This window comes from Rhinolophus hipposideros (genome assembly GCF_964194185.1).
Source record: "Rhinolophus hipposideros genome assembly, chromosome: 10".
NCBI classification, from domain to species: Eukaryota; Metazoa; Chordata; class Mammalia; order Chiroptera; family Rhinolophidae; genus Rhinolophus; species Rhinolophus hipposideros.
The window spans coordinates 44,808,369-44,828,480 of NC_138056.1; the positions used below are offsets into that span (position 1 = coordinate 44,808,369).

At 45.5% G+C, this 20,112-nt stretch overlaps 3 protein-coding genes across 3 annotated transcripts; all 3 read left to right on the top strand.

The window, feature by feature from the left end:
- Positions 1-665: 665 nt before the first annotated feature.
- Positions 666-7,023, top strand: LOC308503408 (olfactomedin-4-like; the record flags this gene model as incomplete). The annotated part of the gene is made up of 6 exons (XM_081062709.1): positions 666-734; positions 2,254-2,406; positions 3,620-3,832; positions 4,019-4,184; positions 4,587-4,746; positions 6,309-7,023. 6 exons carry the CDS (start codon positions 666-668, stop codon positions 7,021-7,023), a joined length of 1,476 nt encoding a protein of 491 aa, XP_080918835.1.
- Positions 7,024-8,715: 1,692 nt separating this feature from the next.
- On the top strand, positions 8,716-10,533 carry UBQLNL (ubiquilin like; the record flags this gene model as incomplete). The annotated part of the gene is made up of 1 exon (XM_081063444.1): positions 8,716-10,533. The coding sequence occupies one exon, from the start codon at positions 8,716-8,718 to the stop codon at positions 10,531-10,533; it is 1,818 nt and encodes a 605-aa protein (XP_080919570.1).
- Positions 10,534-15,599: 5,066 nt separating this feature from the next.
- UBQLN3 (ubiquilin 3) lies at positions 15,600-17,652 on the top strand (the record flags this gene model as incomplete). Its single annotated transcript, XM_081063450.1, has 1 exon — positions 15,600-17,652. The coding sequence occupies exon 1, from the start codon at positions 15,694-15,696 to the stop codon at positions 17,650-17,652; it is 1,959 nt and encodes a 652-aa protein (XP_080919576.1). The 5' UTR covers positions 15,600-15,693.
- Between the last annotated feature and the right edge of the window lie 2,460 nt (positions 17,653-20,112).

Genomic DNA, 20,112 nt, shown 5'->3' on the forward strand with positions numbered 1-20,112 from the left:
ATATTGGGAGGGAGCTTTCATGAAGGACAGACAGGGAGGCTACTAGCATCAAAAGCTTGAATTGGGGGCTACATTAGAGTAACGAGTGGGTTGGAAATGTTTAGAGAACCCAGAACAGTGGAGGAGACACATTTCTAGGGGTGAGGCAGAGCACATAACAAAGTAGGCCAGTAGAGTTGCTGAAGCAACCCTCCCCACCCCCAGATGTACACCTTGGCCCTTATCCAAAGGTGAGTGGTTGAGTTAATGGCTTCTGTCCTTCAGATGGAGCAGGTAGGGTTGAATTTCCTTCCCTCCCTCAAAGCTGAGAGTAAGAGCATAATCCCTCCTGAAAGGGACCCATTCTAAGGCCCCCACAGGATGTCTCAGGTTTGCCTTAATCTGTTTGGACAGGGGGGCCCAGCAGGACAAGGGTTAGCCCTCAGCTTGGGGATGGACAAGAAAGACCCTGTTTGTAGTGAGAAACTTACTGCCAATTCATCTCTGGAGTCACCAGTCTGTCGCAACCCTTCTCTCCTAACCTCTACTCCCATACTCTCCCCACACCCTCTCAGACATTTCAGATGTCGAAATCTGTGCCCCTCCTGCGAAGACTATTCACTTGGACCAGAGATAAAAACATGAAGAAACTCAGAGGTTTTAGTCCATCCTACAGCTGATGCAAGATGCAACCCATCCCAACCCTCCTGACCACTCTACTGCTGCTGCCTGTGGTACTCCCAGGACAGCCTCAGGTACAGGCAGAGGGTGGAGGGATCACAAGCAGGGAGGGAGATGGTTCTGTACTTTGGGCTGGCTTCCCTCACTGCTCTGATCCTTTTCAAGAATCCCCAGGCTCTGGGAGAGAGTGAAGGTGGAGAGGGACACATGGAAGGAGGGTGGGGTACTCTGCCTGTTCTGATGACCTCTGCTTCATTATCCCCCACAGCTAAACTATTGGGCTGCAGTTGCAGGCTGAAGACACAGCCAGATTAACTACCAGGGCCACAGAAGCTATGTGTGGGGCTATTCAGAGAAGGGCAGGGCGACATCTAACTTCTTGAAGATTCTGTAAAGAAACTCCAGCTGGTGCCACAGTCCTAATCAACAACTTGGGAAGTAGTCTTGGATTCAGTACTGGCTCATCCAGCTCAAAGTGGGAGTGGAGAGATGGACATAGGGGATCATAATAACTAATGGGCTAATAAGAGTCTTAATAACCAATGGTAATAACCATAAGTTAGTAGGAGTCTTTACAAATTAAACTCTACATATATTTATAATTCTTAAAATGAAACACAAGTATCCTCATTTACACACAAGGACACTGGGACAGATAGATTAAATAATTTGCCTATTTTCACTGAGTCAGAAGTAGAACTCAGGCATTCTGGCTCTAGAATCAGTGGGTTTATAAGTAAGATGATAAGTAAAGGGGAGAAAACCCCAAATCATGCATCTTTTACCCTTAGAACCTTTCTCCCCTTATTCTATTTAGCTGAGGAAAGGCAGCTGCCTCCCCCATCATTCTGTTGGCCTGCATTGCATACCCACCCCAACATAACTTGGGGCTCTGCTGCTCCCTTAGGAATAAAAGCAAAAAATCTAGTACAAACATGAGACCTGCAGGCAGCTTGCAGCTTGCTCACTTATTAATCATGTGACCCTGAAATATTTTTTTAAAAATTCTCAGAAACTCTGATTTTTCAATTGTAAGATGTGGATTACAAGTCCTACCTTGTCACGTTCTTGTGAATGCCGTATATCAGTCCAGAATGGTGCCCCATGGTGCAGTTAATATTAATTTTCTTTCTTTGATGATTTGAAACTCTCCGTTCCTGCTGTCTTCAAGACAAAGTGGGAATATACTAAATCTCTGTGGTGGGGGAACTGCAGAGAACCACAGCCCCTGAGCTGGTCCTTTGATACTTTTCTTCGTAGCACCTTTCCTCTCTCCCCCAGAGCATCAAGGAAAAGTCTGCTTCCAGCTATATGAATGGCAGCCAGATCGAGCCAATACATGAGGTAGGGTGAGGGTGGCCCTTCCAGTAAGAGCGGGAAGGAGACTGTGGCTTCAATTCTGGGAAGTCAAGGAAAAGGTCACACAAACCCATGGCAGAAGGAAGCCCAGGCAGTCATGAACAACCTCCTGTGCAGACAGCCGTTCTCAGGCACACCAGAGTAGGCTCAGACTCTTCTCCTGCCTCATGTTGCTAAACAGCACATTGTGCCCTAACATATATGCTTAATGTGCCTGTAACCATGCTTTTGCAGCTTATAAGAGGTGTGCCAGGCTCCATGGATAAAGATGGCACATGCCATTGTGTGGTTTACCTGCCCAACAACGCCATCTACCTACAGCAGCTGGAACAGCTACAGAGTACAGCCCAGGAGCTTATGGGCAAGTATGAGCAGGAGCTGTCCTGGGTGAGTGCTGGAGTTGGCAGCTGGGGCTGGGGCTGGGGCTGGGAGGAGCACAAGCACAGCCTCTCCCAGACCCAGCTCGGGAATGAGCCCTGGTAGTAGAGAAGAAGCTGAATGAAGTATAGTCCTCTTCTTCGAGGTGATTCTTTAGTATGAAGGGAAAATTGGGTACTGTTTTGGGATCTCCAGAGATAGTAACAATACAGAGATGCTTATGTAGGCAATACTTCCTACATTAATGGGTGAATTCATTTTTATTTTATTTTATTGGGGAATATTGGGGAACAGTGTTTCTCCAGGGCCCATAAGCTCCAAATTGTTGTCCTTCAATCTAGATGTGGAGGGCGCAGCTCAGCTCCAAGTCCAGTCGCCATTTTCAATCTTTAGTTGCAGGGGGCACAGCCCACCATCCCATGCAGGAATTGAACCAGCAACCTTGTTGGTTTAGAACTCATGCTCTAACTAACTGAGCCACCCGGCCGCCCCTCCAGAAGCTCTGGAAGCTCAGCGGCAGCTCGATGTCTTCAATCTAGTTGTGGAGGCTGCAGCTCACTGGCCCATGTGGGAATTGAACCAGCAACCTTGCTGTTCAGAGCTCACGATCTAACCAACTAAGTCATCTGGCCACCCCTAATGGGTGAATAAATGAATGAATATGGATCCACTGGGAGATGGGAAGAGAATATAGAACACGAAAAGGCTTGGAAGTGGGATGACCAGTGCAAAGGAGGCAGGAAAGAGTTTGAGGAAGAGTTAAAATGGAGGCAATATATGGAGAGATTTGTAGGCCAAGCTGGTGAGCTCGGAATTGATGCTGTAAGTAAGGATGAGTGAATAGAAATGTTGCATCAGCAGTGTGATGTTGTTTTTTGTAATGGTTACTAGTGGAGCTCCTGGGGAAGGTTGATGGGATGGGGCCAGACTGGAAGCTGGAAGTCTGTCCATTTCTGTACTCACTAAACCACTTCCGAGAGTGTGTGGCTTTAACTAGTAAAGGAAAGATAGAATCTGGATGATGCAGGGGAAAGAGTTATTATTTTTCCTGCAGTGAAAAGGGTACTAGTGTCCCTCAAGAGCTGTTCATGGAATCAAGTAAGGTGGCAGATATGAGAGAATTTTGTAGGCTGTGTTGCACTGTTGGGAATTGTGAATGCATGAGAAGAGTCATAGGAGTTGTGGTTTGGGGAAACTGTCTGACCCTATCCCCCATGTCCAGGTCAGTGAGTATGCACGCACCATTGAAGATCAGGAGAACCAGGTCCTGGAAATGAACAGTGGAAATCCTACTTTCCTGGCTTCCTCCTATGAGTTCCCAACTTTCAACCTGCTGCGCCTGGAGCTGGAGGGAGCACAGGAGTTGGTGGCCCAGCTTAAGGCTAAGGGAAGAGTTAGTGGGGTCAGCGACCTCCTCCATGAACTCCAGAGCCAGGTATGTGGATGGATTAAAGAATCTCTCTCCCCTTCATATCCTCCTGTCTTATCTAACTTCAAATTTGACAGTTTCCAAAATCACTTCTTTCTGAGGAAGAAGATCCTGAGCTGAGAAACATGGGAGCCTGAGTTTGGTTCTTAACAACATTCAGTGAATCACATTCCTGGTCTCTCCTTTCTACAGGTGGCTAATGCCAGCCTCACACTCAAGCTTCTGGCTGACTCTGACCAGCGCAGCTTCCGTGCTCTCCGCCAGGAGGTAGATGTCCTGGAAAGCCGGCTACATGAGTGTGAGAGGGAGAAGGAGCAAGAAGAGACCTCCATACATCCTGACCCACCCCTGTCCCCAGGTGAGGCCTCAGATGAGATCTTCCCAAGATCTCATCTCCCCAAGGACAGGATTGGACATTCAGGGCTGCCTATGATATACTGAGGGGTGGGCAGTTGAAATCTTGACGTAGAATAAATCTTCCATTTCCTTGTTTGGTGTATCACTAAGGGATGCAGGCCAAGATTGGTACATTCTCACACATGGGCATACCCACATACACACACATGTAAATACACCGATAATCAGACATAAACACTAACATTTATTCATATACAATTATACCTCCTTATAGATTTGTATATGCACCCAGGTGCATAAACATACACTCAAATGCACACATGGTTATTACACTTTCATATTCTCCTCCCGGTGAGTCATGTGCCTCACACCTAGCTAATACCTTGCTTGCTCTCTTCCCTAGGTTCTTGTGCCCATGGAGGCCTCCAGAAAGTCAGCAGACCTCTCGTGGTGCAGCTTAATTGGAGAGGCTTCTCTTATAAGGCAGGTGCCTGGGGCCGAGACTCGGCCCCCAGTCCAGCCTCTTCCCTCTACTGGGTGGCTCCTCTGCGTGCAGATGGCAGGTGAGTCCAGGAGGGTTTCTCTTCTGGAATGAACCAGGTTCATTCCAAATGTTTTCTACCCTGCCCTAATAGGTTTCTTTGTGGCCCTATCCCTGCTTCTTCTATTTCAGGTGTGCCCCTGGGCAAATTTAGCCTAGGACTGACAGATTACCTCCTCTCATGGGTGCTCCTCTCATGGGTTAAAGATGGACCAGACTGCCCTCAGCTTCCTTCACAAATTCACTGTCTGAAATTTCTAATCCCCTTGTAATCCAGAGCTGGTTCTATTCCTAACCTGATTTTATCTCAAGAACAAACTCTTATACATATGGGCCTCAGAATCCTAACTTCTGCTTAGAAGAAGTTCAGAGGATGAACTTGACAAAGCTTGAGTCTTAGAGTCAAACAGGCCTAAGTATGACTCTCAGTACTGCCACTTAAGCTGAGTGACCTTGGAGAAATGAATTAACATCTCAGATGTATTCTTAGCTAGCTATAAAATGAGAGTAATTAAACATATGAGAATATCACGTGCGATTACATAGTAGATACAGATAAATATTTGTTAGAGGAAAGAACAGCTAAATGAGTCAATGAGTAGGTGAATCAGCCCTTCAATAAACTGGCAGTCTGACTAGGAAGACAGGGAGTTTGAAGTCAGTACATACAGAAGTGTGATACAGAACCAACTGAGTAGTAGGTCATGGGAGAGAAGGATAAATGTGGGTTGAACCAGTCATTGAAAAACCCCAGTTGAAGCTCATCTTAGAAAGATGAGCTTTTTACTGATAATAATGCTCCCCAATTCCTATAGACATTTTGCAGCACGTGAAACATGTTTACATGCTTCTGTTTTTTAAGTCCTCTCAACATCTCTGTGGGTAAGGGAGGACATAGTGCCCAATATTAACAGATGGAAATACTCTTAAGTCAGGAATGATTTAAGGGACTTTCCAAAGTGAACTTCTGAGCATAAATCTCCCTGAATCCAGCTTCATAACTATGTCCTGCTACAGGGCATCTCTGTCTCAAGGTCAAGCGCAAGGCAGTGACGTCTGGGCACAGAAGATTATCCATAAAGAAGAAAAAAAAAAATAGCTATCATTTGCTTACTTTGAGATGAATACTCTAGGACTTATTTTATTTGCATTATCTTGGTCAGTCCGGACAATCAAGGAGGTAGATTCTTTTGTTTTTCCTTTTAGGAATTTACTTATGAGCCGATTGACCTTGAACCAATTACTTAACCCTTCTGAGACCCAGTCTCCTAATCTGTGGGGAAAAAGCCTGTCTGACAGTGTTTTTATTATAATTAAATGAGATAATGCATGCACAGTGCCTATTAGGCATTGTTGCAGTTGATGTTATCACTATTGTTACTTTTTAAAAAACAATTATTTATTATATCATAGGCTATTGTAAGTAAAAAAAAAAAAGCACAAAACAAAACAATTAAAAATCCATTCTGTTTGATTCCAAAGCCCCCACTATGAAATAGAACACGAGCTTGTCCATTTTTAATAGCAATTTTGTTACCCTGCTTCTTGCTTCTTGCTGATAATTCGGTGTGGGGCTTGGCCTAGGTACTTTGACTACTACCGGCTGCACAAATCCTATGACGACCTGGTACTGCTGAAGAACTATGAGCAGTGGAAGATGGGCTATGGTGATGGCAGTGGCAATACTGTGTACAAGAACTTCATGTACTTTAACTACTACGGCACAGGTGAAATGGCCAAGGTGGACCTCTCCTCCAACAGCCTGGTTCTGCGGCGCCCATTGCCTGGTGCCACCTACAACAACCGCTTCTCCTATGCTGGTGTGCCCTGGAAAGACTTAGACTTTGCTGGTGATGAGAAGGGGCTGTGGGTTCTCTATGCCACTGAGGAGAGCAAGGGAAACCTGGTTGTGAGTCTCCTCAATTCCAGCACCTTAGAAGTGGAGAAAACCTGGCGCACCAGCCAGTACAAGCCAGCTCTGTCAGGGGCGTTCATGGCCTGTGGGGTGCTGTACGCCTTACGCTCACTGAGCACTCGCCAAGAGGAGATCTTCTATGCCTTTGATACCACCACTGGGCAGGAGCGCCAGCTGAGCATCCTGCTGGATAAGATGCTGGAAACACTACAGGGCATCAACTACTGCCCCTTAGATCACAAGCTGTATGTCTACAATGATGGCTACCTGGTCAATTATGACCTCAGCTTCGTGACACTGAAGAGCAGGCCACCCGCCAAAAGACCCTCAGGCACTCAGGCTCCACCAAAAGCCATCAAACGCATCAAGGCCTCCAGGACCTGAGACTCCAGGGCGGAGCACTGGGAGAAGCATGTTCTCCTCTTCACCCTCCAAGTGGACCACTCCCCCAATAGCCATCAGCCCTGATGATTAGTGGCATTGATTACATATCTAGTTAGTTCTTTATACAATATCTCAATCAGCACATTAAAGTTCTCTTTAATAATGGTCTAGGTGGATTTGATTGGGAAACAAAATATGAGATGGAAAATGTTACTCTCTACCAGATTCCAAATTGTAGGAGCTAAATGTATCATTTTAAGAACAGATCTCATATTCTGTGTTTTGAGGACTCTGTGAGCTAGCTTTGGAATTGTTTAACTCTCAGGTTGAGAGCCTCTGGTTCTGGTGCAGAAGATCCAGGGGAGTTGTTATTAGAGTGGGATGTGCACGTTCCCTTTTTTATCCCCAACCTCCTGTGTGGTACCTGGGGAAAAAAGAGGCAGTGTCTTGGTGTGAAAATCAATGTTTCATTGTCCTCAATCAATCTCAATTTTGAATGTAATTGAGAGAGGGGCTTAGGTCTGAGTCCTACTCAAAGAAGTGGGCAACTGATGGCTGAGCTTGACATGGGTCTGACATGGATTGGGCTGGAGGTCCAGACATTCTCAATACAGAATCTTTTGGTGTGATAGCAAGAAGTCTCCTAGCCAGCTATCTGTAGTTTCTTTGCTCATCTTCAACACACCGAGAATATATGGGACTGAACTCTTTGCTTGACACTTACCTTTCTGCATGGTACACCTCCCCTCCAGACAGGTGGAACATTCAAAGTTTCAGACCCTGAAGTCTTCCCAGTCACACAGAAACCAGAATACTTCACACACACTGTCTCATGCCTACAGTTTCACATATGCATTCACAAATATATATCCAATCAGACGTATGCCTTCTCATTCTTACATATATAATATTTCCATTCACACCCAAACATCAACATAGATATAAATATCATTTAAACCTATTCACTAACAGAAAATTCATCTGCTACCCAAATAAAAATCAAGCACTATCCTCCAAATCATGTTACATAGAACTGGAAGTCAGTAAAAAAAGTAATCAGCTCCTTCCAATGGGAGAGATTCCATTCTTACCCACAGGTATGTGGTTTTATCTATGACTTCAATAGACCCAACTTTTCATACAGCAAGCTTAACATACCTATAAGGAGCCCACACTTATCACCAGAGAAATACACATCCCACATAAACAATCGGTTTTTTTTTTTTTAATTATTCCATTTTAAGAACTTTGTCCTCAGTTTTCTAGAAAATTATCTTATTTCATTCATGGAGATCTGGACAAATATGGTTTCCTTTTCCAGCTAGTCCTGGCAGGGACTGTGAGGCCAGATTAACATCACAATATCCCTTTTCTGAAGAGGTTCTGCTCCTGATGGGTGGGGCAGGGGGAGGGGCAGCCCTGGGAGGAGTCATGTCCACTTCGTCCACCTTGCACCAAGTATGAGTCAGTAGCGACGACAGGCTTCAGCTGGCCACATCTGGAGAACTGGGGTGGGGGTAGAACATTGCAAAATATCTGGCCCCAGCCTGGTTACTCATCCTTTTTTGGGCAAAAAGGAAGCTAGCCTGAGAATATAATACCTGACACAGGGGCCAGTGGAACAATCTGTCTGCCCTCACCCTTCCTGGCCCTGCTTTTACCTGCTCCCCATCTGCCTACCCACTAAGGTCCATGCCACATATCTTCTCTCAAACACCCAGAATGGCTCCGGCTGGGCGTCCTTCAGGTCTGCCTGCAGACAAGAACATCTCTCTGAGTGTCATTCGAGTGATAGTGAAGACACCAGGCAAGCAGAAAGACTTTATGATAACTGAAGATACCTCGGTAAGGCAGTTTAAGGAGAAGCTATCGGCTCACTTTAAATGCCAAATGGACCAATTAGTACTGGTTTTCATGGGCCGTCTTCTCAAAGACCATGACATACTGAGTCAGTGGGGCATCCTAGATGGCCACACTATCCACTTGGTCATCAAATCTAAAGAAGGATCCAGATCCCTGGCCCATTCCTCCCAGAAACTTCTGGCCAATGAGCCCTGCTACCAGGACAGAAACACCAGAGGAAACAGCAGTGGGGTATACCAACCTGCTAGTGTGAGTCACACCCTAGTGGAATCAGCTCTCTCTGTAGAGCCTGATGCATCTCAGGTGCATACCCAGCACCTGGAAGTGGGAAGTCCAGAGCATGCAGCACAGGAGATGGAGAATCCTAGCATCCAGCAGCTTCTGTCCAACACAGATCTCATGATACAGCTCATCTCAGAGCACCCAGACATGCAACAATTGATGCAGCAGAACCCAGAAGTCTCACACATCCTTAACAATTCTGAGACCCTACGGCAGATGCTGGAGCTGGCCAGGAACCTTGCCATGATTCAAGAGATCATGCAGATCCAGCAATCTGCACAGAATCTTGAGCATCCACTGAACACACCATCACAGCTGGGAGGAGAGAAAATCCCAGGTGGGTCCAATGTCTTGGGTCAGAGCCATGCTGATTCCAATGATCAAATGCTGAACAGCTCCCAAGATTCCTTTAGGGACAACATTTTCACAGCTCTCCTGAGAGAACAAGTGCTGGAACATGTCCAGTCCTCACCCCCATCTCCACCCTCACCCCAGGAAAAGTGGGACCAGCTCCTTAAAACCCAAGTCATCTATACTAGTTCTTGTGGCTTATCTTCAATGACCTCAGACAGTGCTACTCCCAACAAGGTGTATCATACCTCTAGGGCCAATACTGCTGCTAATTCCAGCAAGGGCCAGAGTCATACCTGTACCATTCAGCAGCCAGCTGGGATACCTGCCTTGCCTAACATAGAGATCACCGAGCAGCCCCAGGAAGAAGGCAAAGATGCCACCTTCTCTCTAGATAGCTCTGACCAGAGGTTAGAGGATGAGCAGACCAGCTCTCAGATCACAGGAAGCATGATGCAATTGCTTTTGGACAACTCCTACCTGGCAGCTCAGATGATGTCGTTCATGAGTATGTCCCAGCTGAGTGAACAGTGGAGGCAGCAGCTGCCCACCTTCCTGCAACAGACACAGCTTTCTGACATGCTCATAGCCCTAGCCAACCCTAAGGCATTGCAAGTAATGCTGAAGATTGAGCAGGGAGTGCAGCAACTGGCCACTGAGGCTCCCGTTCTTCTGCCTTGGGTTGCACCTTACCTCTGGGGCCTGGGCTGGCTTCCTGCCCCCAGCTGCAGCTACCCTGACACAGAGCCCTGGGACTGGGATGTGCCAGATGTGGCTGAGACCAAAGGGCCTGAGTGCAGCCACAAATCTGGAGCACTTCTGCAGAAGCTACAATCCCTAGCTAGAGATCCTTCCCACATTCCGCAAGCCCCTGAGATTTGTTTCAGCAAGCAAATGGAGACTCTTCAGGCCATGGGATTTGAAAACCACCACGCCAATCTGCAGGCCCTCATTGCCACTGCTGGGGACACCAGTGCTGCTATTCGCAAGCTCAAGAGATTCCAGGGGTTCTAACAACCATGCCTGCCTATTTGCTTGTTACCTGCATACTGACCCACTTGACCACCTCTTCTGCTGCTTCCAGCCAGACGTCTTGGAGCAGGAGAAACCAACCAATGCTTTCTCTACTGAATAATAGACCACTGGCTGAGGCTGGAAGACCTGTCAATAAAATTGCTACACCCACTTGCTCCCATCTGAGGTTTGGCTTTGTTTCTTTTGCGAAAAAAGGCAACTATCTGTGTGTGATATCCCTGTCTCATCTACCTACATACATGAACAGGTACACACACACACACACACACACACACACACCACATGCATATGTTAATACAGAGTCATCATTGCATACATAGACCACAAGCACAGACATCATACCACACTCACATACCCAATAACATGCATACGTATGTACACATACACAAGTCACATAGCTGAAAATTCACATATATAGGCACATAAAGTCAACAAACAGGACAGATATACACACCCCTGTGTATACCATATATACACACATACATAGGGTACGTAAACAGACCCACATGTAAGGAAGACAAAGCATAAAAGGGAAAAATCCTACAGATAGACTCAGATACTTAGTCATAAAGACTTCCTTGATTTCTCAAATCCAAGTTTTAAGTTTCTCAAATCCAAGTTTGAAACTGGAAGAAGAAAAACCTGGTGGGCCAGGGTAGGAAAAAAGTCCACATTTAAGTCACGTCTTGATGCATGTCCTTTATAGGAGTCTTCTACTAATTGCCATGTTTACAATCATAGGGCTTTGCTGGACTGTTACTATTCTCTCCTAGCACAGAGACATACAGTTGCTGCCACCCTCACTCTTATTCCATGTACAAAAAAACCAGGTGTCTGTGGGGCACATCTTCCAACAATATCATTCTTCAGCATAGCTAATGTGTATAGCTTATATTTTCTACAGTTAGCCAATGACCCTTCCTCCTTTTCCTGCCTCACCAAGAGTATTTCAGCCGATTGGTACGAAAACAATTGTGGTTCAACTAGACAATTATTAAATAATTTAATAAGCTCTTGCCATAATTTAAGAAGTCAAATATTTTAGGCATTGAATAAATAGTAGTGATAAAACAAAGACTATTTCTGGAGTTTACTTTTTTGTGTGGGGATACAAACAGTATTTAACTTATAGACATGTTAGGTGCTAATAAGTGCTATGAAGAAAAATGAAGCAGGTTAAGCTGTTCTAAATAGGAAATAGTCAGAAAAGGCCTCTCTGAAAAGGTGGCAGTTGAGCAGAAATTAGAAAGAATTAGGAGAGGTGAACGTGCAATTTCTTGGGAGAATTATGTTCCAGGCAGAGAGGGCTGAATAAAAAAAGTAAAAGCCCTGAGGTAGGAGTATTTTTGTAACTGAAGTATAACAAGGAGATGATGTAGCTGGAGTTGAGTGAACAAGAAAATGGGGCAAAAGAGGACATCAGAGGAATCATGCAGAGCCTTTGTAGGTCTTTTAAGCACTTTGGATTTTACTATGAAAATCACTGCTAGATTTTGAACAAAGGAATGGAGTGATTCAATTTATCAGTCTGGCTTCTGAGCGGGGAATTCTGTGGTAAAGGGAAATGTTGGAAGCAGTAACACTAGTTGGTGTTTTTGTGATAGAGCAGGTAGGAGATGGTAGTGTCTGAGACTAGGGTGGCAGCAGAGGAGGTGGTGAGAAGTGTTCAGATTCTGGACTGCAAAGGGGATCCACAGAGTTGTGTGTGCCCCTCACTGACCACCCATCCTCCAGCCTTGACAAAACCTTCACTCTTGGCAAGAGCAAAGGACAGATCCATAGAACTCTGACTGTGTCTAACAAACATACTGCCAAAGACACCCACTCCACCACGACAATCTACCAAAAAGATACATCACAAGAAAGAAATTATAGCTAAAACTGATTTTTTACCTCCCCAATAAGACATATCTATTAATCCAATTAAGCCTTAAATCTTGATTGCCTCAGTTTACATAAAAAGCCCAAGCTCTCCAGGTTACCTTTCTAATTCTTATCCCAATATGCTTGAAAATCTCTCATCTGACTCAGTGTTCCACTCATCATCAATTCTCCAAATCTTTCCACTGTACCATTTAGAACTCATAGTTTAGCAACAGCAAAACCCTTATATCCACAGCTTTCAAAATGTGCCCTCACCTTTCTTCTATAACTGAAATCTGGCTGTCCACTGAGGATACTGCTTCTCCAGCTGTGCTGGCTGCTTCTTTCATTCCCTGTGGACTTAGAAGTGGGGTTGGTGTTCTCCTTGAACCTTCTTTTGTTTCCTGACCACTATTCTCTAGTTTCAACACTATGATCTACGATCTATCAGTATAATCATTCTGACATAATACCTAGCAAACTCACCATGGCATATCCAACTCTGCCCAGTCTCTGAGTAGACAGAGAAAAGCAAACAATTGTGCTGACTAGTCCTACCTAAATTGATTACCAAAGGCCTTAACTGGTCTGGCAGTAATCTTACTACATTTCCCTACTCCGATAATTCTCACCGGAATCTGCATCAGAATCACCTGGAGAGTGTCTGTCATGCACGGTCTCCGCTCCTGTTCCCCACAGAAACACGCAGGATATGATGAGGCCAAAAAGGAACACCCACGGAGCCATAGGTAGGGAAGTCATACCACTATATTCTCGTTTTTGGCTGGGTTGGAGACAGGAAGCAGGAGCCGCAGTCCACCATCCACTTCTCTGCCGACCAACCAACCCCCTAGCGTAGCCATGGTAGTTATATTAGTGGCTAACGGCTAACTAGTTACAACTGATGACTAACTAGTTACAGCTGATGACCATCTACTACCAGAGCCAACACCTTTCCATGTGAGGCTGAGAGCCTGGAAACTGCTCTGTGGGACTCTGTCCCCATAATGTCACAACTCAGATTTCTGAGCTCTATTCCAAGAGTTTCTCACTCAGTAGGTCTAGATTGGATCCCCAGAGTTTGTATTTGTAACTTTCCAGGTGATGCTGATACTGTTGGTCTGGGGACCACACTTGAAGATTTAGTGCCCTAGTTAATTCACTACCTTATTCATTGAGATCATTTGATACCTTTTCTGCTCTTCTTAAACCTTCACCATCTCCTTTTCGTTTTTTAATTAAAGCTTATTGGGGTGACAACTGTTAGCAAAGTTACATAGATTTCAGGTGTACAATTCTGTATTACATCATCTATAAATCCCATGTGTGTTCACCACCCCAAGTCAGTTCTCCTTCCATCACCATATATTTGATCCCCTTTACCCTCATCTACCACCTCCCTCCCCCTTTACCCTCTGGTCACCGTCTCCTTTTCTATTCTCAACCACAGGTGATGTTTTGCTTATTCCAACAAGAAGACAAAAGTGATCAGAGGTGACTTATACCAGTGTCCATCACTAAATCCACCAACTAACTTGCATCTGTACCTGTACACTCTGCCTTCCAACCTATTGTATTGAATAAACTGGCCATACGCCTAAATAAAGCTCTCCACTAATCTATCTACTCAGTAATTTACTCTTACAATTATTTTATCTTTCTCCTGTATCAATTTTTTCCTATTGAATTGTTTCCATCAGAATAAAATATGATTTAATATTCTCATCTTAAGAGAAAAACAAAACAAAAAAAATTTATCCTCACATTCTCATACAGCTATTATCCTTTTTTTTTCTCATTTAAAATACTCTTGTTGGATTCACTTTTTTTCCCAATTCATTTGCTTTTAAACCCATTCCATTCAGGTTTTCTGTCCCTGCCACTCTTCCAAACCTGGTCTCATCATGGTTCCAATTCTCTCTTGTCAAATCCAGTATCAGTTCTCAGACTTTATCATACTTATTTACCAGCATCATTTGACATATTTTGTAATCTCTCCTTTTGAAACACTTCATCTGCTTTTCTCATTCTCTATGCTTTTTTGACTTTATGTTTTATTTCTTTTAAATATCCTTTGCTGAATTCATCTAATCTTCCAGACTTCTAAATATTGTAGTGCCCATGACTCAGTCTTTTTACCTCTATCTTTTTCATGTACTCACTAATCTCATGATTCTAAATACTTTGTCAATGTGAATGGACTCTAGACTCATGATACTGAATTACCTTTTTACATTTCCATTTGGATATAAAATAGACATCTCAGATATATGTAAAACTGAACTCTTAATGTTCTGTTTAACAACTATATTTCCTGTTTTTTGTTTTATCTCAATACATGGCCAATCCATTCTTTGAGCTCTTCTGGGGGATAATAATGATTTTTTTAAAAAGTAAAATAAAAATTTCATGTCATCTTTGACCCTTCTCTCATACTTTAGTAGTTAGTCTCTTGCCCATCAGAAATTCAATACTTTGAAAATATATAAAGAATTCATGGCTAATGTTGAATCAGAGAAAAGACAGGAATATAAGATGCCAGGGAGAAGAGGGTTGACTGGAGAGTAGCTGAATTTGTCTTAATGGGGACACAAAAGATTAAGGAGTCTTTCTTAATTGTCCAATCCAAGTGAGTCTCCACATAGCACATAGCAGGGTACGTGGAAGGAGGACTCTTGGTCTAAGAAGAAGGGTCATCCCAGGTCCCTCATTATGAAAAATGCAATTGAGATAATGGAAGTAGAAAAGTTAAAGGTTGGGAGAGAGGATATTCCCAGGGCCCCAGAGCACCTTGGAGAAATCTCAAGAATCCATTGTATGAGACTGTGATGTCAGCACTGAGGTCACAGAGGTGAACTGATGGAGTGGGTTCCAGCTCAGAAAGCTTCAGGGGTGGCTGTTCAGCAAGATGAGGGTGGTTTGGAGCCCTGTATAAGAGGAAAAACGGGGTCACAGCTGACTGGTATGTATTCCCTAAACTGAGCCCTTCTTCCTGCCATTGTCCCTTCACTCATCAACAGTCGACCTCTTTCCCAGGGCCACAGGTGTGCCTTCTCTGACCCCAACATCTCTCAAATCCTTCATCCTTCTAAAGCATCCTGTCCCAGGAACCTCATAGGTCTTTCCATGTGGCCCTCCAGTTCCCCCACCTTGAGATTCCAGGCCCTCTTTCTGTTCACATTTCCGACTTTCACCACTGCCAAAAAGAATGATCTTGGTCTCCCATTCCCATTCCCCAGCTGTGTCCCCACAGACCTGGGCCTCCTGCTGCCCACCATGGCCAAAAGTGGAGAGGCCCTGCCACAGGGCAGCCCAGCACTAGTCCAGGATCCCCACCTCATCAAGGTGACAGTGAAGACGCCCAAGGACAAAGAGGATTTCTCAGTTACAGACACTTGCACCATCCAGCAGCTGAAGGAAGAGGTAGCTCAGCGCTTCAAGGCTCACCCTGAACAGCTGGTCCTAATCTTTGCTGGCAAAATCCTCAAAGACCCTGACTCATTGGCACAGTGTGGAGTGCGAGATGGCCTCACTGTTCATCTGGTCATCAAGATGCAGCGTACCCTGGGCACTGAGTGCCCAGCTGCTTCAATCCCAACCCGAGCCCCAAGTCCTGGAGTTCTCCCTCAGCCAAGCTCCATTAATCCAGCAGATGGGCCACCCACCTTTAGCTTAGGTGTCCTCACAGGCCTCAGTGGGTTGGGCCTGACCTCTGGTAGTTTCTCTGACCAGCCAAGCTCACTGATGTGGCAGCATGTATCTGTGCCTGAGTTTTTGGCTCAGATCATTGATGACCCCTTCGTCCAAGGTCTGCTGTCCAACACAGGCCTAGTGCGCCAGCTAGTTCTTGACAACCCCCGTATACAGCAGCTGATCCAGCACAACCCTGAGATTGGACATATTCTCAACAACCCTGAAATCATGAGGCAGACACTGGAGTTTCTACGCAACCCTGCCATGATGCAAGAGATGATGCGTAACCAGGACAGGGCGCTCAGTAACTTGGAGAGCATCCCAGGTGGCTACAATGTGCTTCGGACCATGTACACAGACATTATGGACCCAATGCTTAATGCAGTACAGGAGCAGTTTGGTGGCAATCCCTTTGCGGCTACCACTACTGCTAATGCTACCAACAACAGCAGCCAACCTTCAAGGACGGAGAATTGTGACCCTCTTCCCAACCCCTGGTCTTCCACATGTGGAGGCTCAGGTGGCAGGCGAGGCAGGCAGCCTGGGGAGCAAGAAGTATCGGCAATTAGAAATAGGGTTCCCAACATTCTGGGTAATATAGGGCTCTATGACTATCTCCAGTTACATGACACCCCCCAGTCCCTGAGAACCTACTTGCAGGGGACTGTATCTAGCGACCTCAGACCAAGTCAAGAAGCACAGCCACCAGGAAACCAGGTTCCCCCACCTTCACCCTCATCCCAGAAACCTGAGTCAGGCCAGCTGCTCCCCAAGGAATCAGTAGCAATCAAAGGAACACCCTGCTGCCCAGGGTTGCTGAAATACCCCACAGAGAATATTACTAGACAAAATGGAGGCCAACACAATATGACAGGGACTGGCTCTACTTGTCACAGCACCAACATGCCTGATCTCGTCTCGGGGTTGGGAAGTGCTGCCAGGACCCCATTTGTTTCTTCACCACCATCCCCGATGGTGGCTACCCCTGGAATCTCTGAGCATGCCTGGCAGCCACCACTAGCTTACCCAAGACCTCTGAGGTCAGCCAGCATAAATCAGGTCCCACAGTTGCATGCTGAGATTCACCGGCAGCTGCCAGTGTTGCTGCACCTTCAGGCAGCCGTGGCAAACCCTCGTGCTATGCGTGCTCTACTGCAGATTGAGCAGGGTCTGCAGGTCCTAGCTACTGAAGCGCCCCATCTCCTACTCTGGTTCATGCCTTGCCTAGCAGGGTTTGGAAATATGGCAGGAGGTACAGAGCCTAGAGAGGGTACTCTTATGCCTGAGGATCTTCCCCCAGCCCCAGCTCCTGAGGTTCCCCCAGCACAGGGCTCTGTGGAGCAAGGCCTCCATTCCACACCCTTCCTCCAGATACTGCAAGCCCTAGCTAGTGCCAATTCCCAGCAGCCCGAGACACACTTCCGGGTGCAGCTAGAACGACTGCGGGCCATGGGCTTTCTGAACCCTGAAGCCAATCTCCAGGCCCTCATTGCCACAGGGGGTGATGTGGACGCTGCAGCAGAGAGGCTGAGGCAGTCATAGGTGGCCTGAGTTGTTCAGACCATATCTTTTCCTCTGTGTTCTTTCCCTGGCATCCCATTGCCCAACTCCCCTATTCTTGAATGTAGCCGCACTAAGAACCAAATTTACTATTATGCCCTTACTGTGGAGACAATGTTGTTCCAGAGTCAATGAGGAACAATGAGAGACAGAAACAAGGTGGGGGTGCTGTGAGTGACCCAACTACCCCTGACTCTGTGCCAACGTGGGACACCAGTCTGAGCTCTGCACATACCTGTCTTGAGATGCAATTACATCCAATCTCCAGTATCAGTTGCTTCTTGAGTCTGATTCTTTGTGGGCTGTGAGAAAAGGGAGCACGTGGGAAAAGAGGTGGTGATAAGAGCGACTGTGCATGAATGGGAGGGCTTGAGAGGAAATTGAAAGGTCTGAAGTTAGAAGATTAAGAGGCATGGAGAACAGAGGAAGGAGAGCGGAGGCAGCTTGTTGATGTGCCTTCAGAGGTCCCCAGATTCTCTGTCCTGTAGGAGCTGCCACAGGCTGCTGTCACCATTTAGCAGCCTGGCTAAAAAGTGAGAGTGGGCACAGTTTCTTATTTTTATTACCCCTGAAGACTATCCCACAGGTGGCTCTCATTTTCTGGATCCGTTGCTTATCCCTGAGTGGATAGATAAAGAGCGGGATTCAGGCTAAGTTCTAAGATTCCCTAATCTCACTGTTTACAAAGTTACTGTCCCTAGTAGCCAGATTCAGAGTTGCTTTCATTGCCACAAACTACTTGTCCTGCATTTTGTCTTTCTTGCAACTCCTAGCTCAGAAATTGAGCACCTACTCTGTGCTCAGCATTCAGCATTAGGCGTTCAATGTGAGTGAAAGAGACATGGTCCTACCCTCGTGAGATTATGATCTAGTAGCAGGAACCATTCATACTGTGAGTATTTAAAGAGTGCTCATATGTAATTACAAACTGATAAATGCTATGAAGATAAAGAAGGAGAGTATGAAATAGCATAGCAAGGGTTTGATCGAGTCTGGGGAGATAAGGAAAGCTGCCTTGGATATTCATTCCAAGCTACAATCTTAAAAGTAAGAATGAAGTAAATAAAGATTTGAGAGGGGGAGGGAAGAGTACCGCAGTGAGAGAGTCATTAGGTACAAACGCACTGAGTGAGGTTGATGTATGCCAAACACAGGAAGCGCTCTCGGCATCTCAGATTAAATTCTAGTTTGCACTCAAAGATGATTCCAATTGCCCACATACTTCTAGGATGAAAGTGTTGCAACTCAATTCATAAATCAAGCGAGTGAACCATGACTTCCAGTGCACATACACGTAAATGTGCCTGTGGACTCACACGGGTATGTATATTGTGGAGAAATACACCAATATGCAATGCATATTCACAGGTAAACATACCTTCACACGAGCACATCCTGTGTCCACGTGGGTAAGCAGATGCACTCAATACCGTCTGCTATAATTTTACCACACAATGGAGTGTCAACATTAAAAAACACACACATTAATGCTATATTCCTGTCAGGAAAAAAAAGTGTCTTTTATAGAGGATACATCTACGGTAAAAGTGGCCGTGGTTTGTGTTTAAACATCCGAGACTCAGTATTGGGGGTCCTTTCAGGAACTGGGGGAAACAGAATCTCTCCCTGGAACCCAGGATACTTGGACCAACCTGTCTTTACATTTTAAATACCAGTAAGTGGCTTAGAGATAAAATGAGCTTTGGGGACAACTTTCTCCCACTGTTTGAGGTTTCAACCTCTAGGAGGAGCATGAGATTTCACACACCCTTCCCAGCTCCACCTCCCCATTCCTCCAGCTTTGCTCCCCATCAGTGGGATAGTTCTTGTCCAGATCAAAGGAATTGTTGTTTATGGTGCTGCTAGGGGAAACAAAGAGAAACTCGTCTCTTTGTTTCCTGTAACTAGCAAAGCAAGAATTCTGGAGCTCCCTCTGACTGGGGACGATGTACGTGTAGAACACAATCTCTAATTTCCATCCTGGAAAGACCAGGTAGGTCTGAGGAAAAAAAAAAAAAACAGGGAAAAAAATGTTGCTGCTTTTGTCTTTCATATGGGCAAGGGAAGAATGAAGGCTCATATGAAGGAAAGTCGGCTCACCAAGGCAGACAGCAGGTGGGTCTAAAAGTCCTGGCTAGGGAGGAGAGTGTTCATTTAATGGACTCTCTTTTGTCCATATCCTCTTGAGAGACCCCTATAGTTGATGGGGCATTTAGAATCCTTGCCATAGCCTCATCAGTAACTGAACTCATCCCTATGCCCAGCTCCATGGTGAAGGAGGTGAACTTCAAGGAGAAGGAGGTTCCTGGGTCAGGAACAGTCACCGTCCTCCACCTAGAGCTAACATAGGGTCTGGCACATGGAAAGCACTCAATAAATGATTGAATCAATGTCAAATGAGGAGTGAGGAAGTGAATGACTAAAGGAGAAAATGGTTGAGGA